We start from the raw sequence: 1,748 nt of genomic DNA, 5'->3' as shown, positions 1-1,748 counted from the left end.
AGCATCCAATGAAATTTCACTCATGACCGTACAACATTATCTTCGAAATATTTGAATTTGGTCGAGTGGTCGAATAGTCATATTTTAGATGTGATAAAAGAAAACTCATAAAATTGAATTGGTAGAAAAAGGATGACTCGTTTAATTGTAATATAATTTTACTAACAAATTAATATCTTATAATATTGACAAGAAAAAAAAAATTACAAGATATTACTCACCCAACTAAGGGTTGGTTTGGAATGTTCTAAAAAAGTGCACTTTTTGACTTATTGGCTTATATGGGTTGGGTTTGGGTTGGGTTTGATGTGATGTGTTAGAGAGGTGATGTGATTTAAATAAGATGATGTGACTTAAATAGGATAGTGACTTTTTAACTTTTTGTATTATTTAAGTTATGCCAAACTTGGCCTAAGTTTAATTGGGCTTGAGTTATTTCATATCTTAACAATTGAAAATTAATTTTTAAAAATTCTGAAGTTAAGATTCAAACTCAATACCTTATAAGTCTCAATTTTTTATTGATTAATCAACTCGTTAGAGTTAGCTAACGAGTTAGCCGTTCCACACGTTTGGGAAGCATCCGATGGTGGTGAAAGACCGCCATTCGTTCATTGAACTTTCAAACTAAAGTGTTCCATTATTTTCTACTTTAATAATTTCAAGCTCCATTCTTTACATTATATATAGGTCATTGCCATACCCTCAAATCAATCACCACCACCAACACTACCATTTCCTTCAAGTTCAATCCCATTTAGTTAACAACCAAAACCTCTCTCTCTCTCTCTTCAAAACAGTCCCTCTAGATAAATGGCAGAGAAGGAGCAGCAAGCCTATCATCCTCCGGCAAACAATGGCTATTCCCGAAATGATGAAGAAGCACAGGCAGCAGAAGCTGAAAAGCTTCGCCTCAAGAAACGCAAGCGTTTGACATTTTTCGTTATCTTCATGGTGTCTCAAATCGTTATTGGAATTGTGATTGGTTTAACAATAATGAAAGTCAAAAATCCCAAGTTCCGGGTGAGATCAGCCACATTCGAGACCTTTAATGTGTCAAACTCTTCATTTAACATGACGATGAATGCTCAACTCGGTGTCAAAAACCCCAATTTTGGCCCCTATAAATTTCGCAACACCACTGTCAAATTCTACTACAAGGAAACAATAGTTGGGACTGCTATTGTTTCCAAGTCGAAAGCCGGTCTGAAAACAACCAAGAAGTTTGATGTTACAGTGGACCTCATCGCACCAATTAGCCTAGCAAGCGATGCACAATTGGCAAGTGATATAAGTATTGGGTTGTTGCCTCTGAGAAGTCAATCTGAACTGAGTGGAAAAGTGGAGCTAATGTTGATAATGAAGAAGAAGAAGACTACCCAAATGAATTGCACCATGAACGTCAATATCAAGTCTCAGCAGCTCCAAGATGTGACGTGCAAGTGATACAATATACATATATTTCATGATTTGTGTTTGAATATTTATTTTGCAGCAAAGATATGTAGTTTTTGATTACCGAGGGGGATGGTATCTGTTGATAATATAGGCCCTCTCAGATGCTTATTATTCTTTGTTTTTGATGCTTCACGCATAGTTTCATATTTATTGTTTGATTTCCTTCTGTTAGTTAAGAGTGTTCCAAGTCAGTTTTTTTTTTTTTTTTCCGATTTATTACATGTGATTTTATTTCTAAATTTATACCATGGCTAATTAATTAAGTGTCCATACGTATGTCATTTGGGATA

At 35.0% G+C, this 1,748-nt stretch overlaps 1 protein-coding gene across 1 annotated transcript; it reads left to right on the top strand.

The window, feature by feature from the left end:
• The first annotated feature begins 813 nt into the window (after positions 1–813).
• LOC114295893 (late embryogenesis abundant protein At1g64065) lies at positions 814–1,446 on the top strand. Its single transcript, XM_028240190.2, has one exon. It carries the CDS (start codon positions 814–816, stop codon positions 1,444–1,446), a length of 633 nt encoding a protein of 210 aa, XP_028095991.2.
• The last annotated feature ends 302 nt before the right edge of the window (positions 1,447–1,748 follow it).

Source organism: Camellia sinensis, chromosome 8, assembly GCF_055761805.1.
Source record: "Camellia sinensis isolate YWXY chromosome 8, ASM5576180v1, whole genome shotgun sequence".
NCBI lineage: Eukaryota > Viridiplantae > Streptophyta > Magnoliopsida > Ericales > Theaceae > Camellia > Camellia sinensis.
The sequence above is the reverse complement of the archived record's forward strand: the minus strand, read 5'-3'. Positions and strand labels throughout refer to the sequence as shown.

Bases quoted from the DNA above. Each gene is read 5' to 3' on its own strand.
- LOC114295893 (XM_028240190.2), top strand. From the start codon at position 814: ATGGCAGAGAAGGAGCAGCAAGCCTATCATCCTCCGGCAAACAATGGC.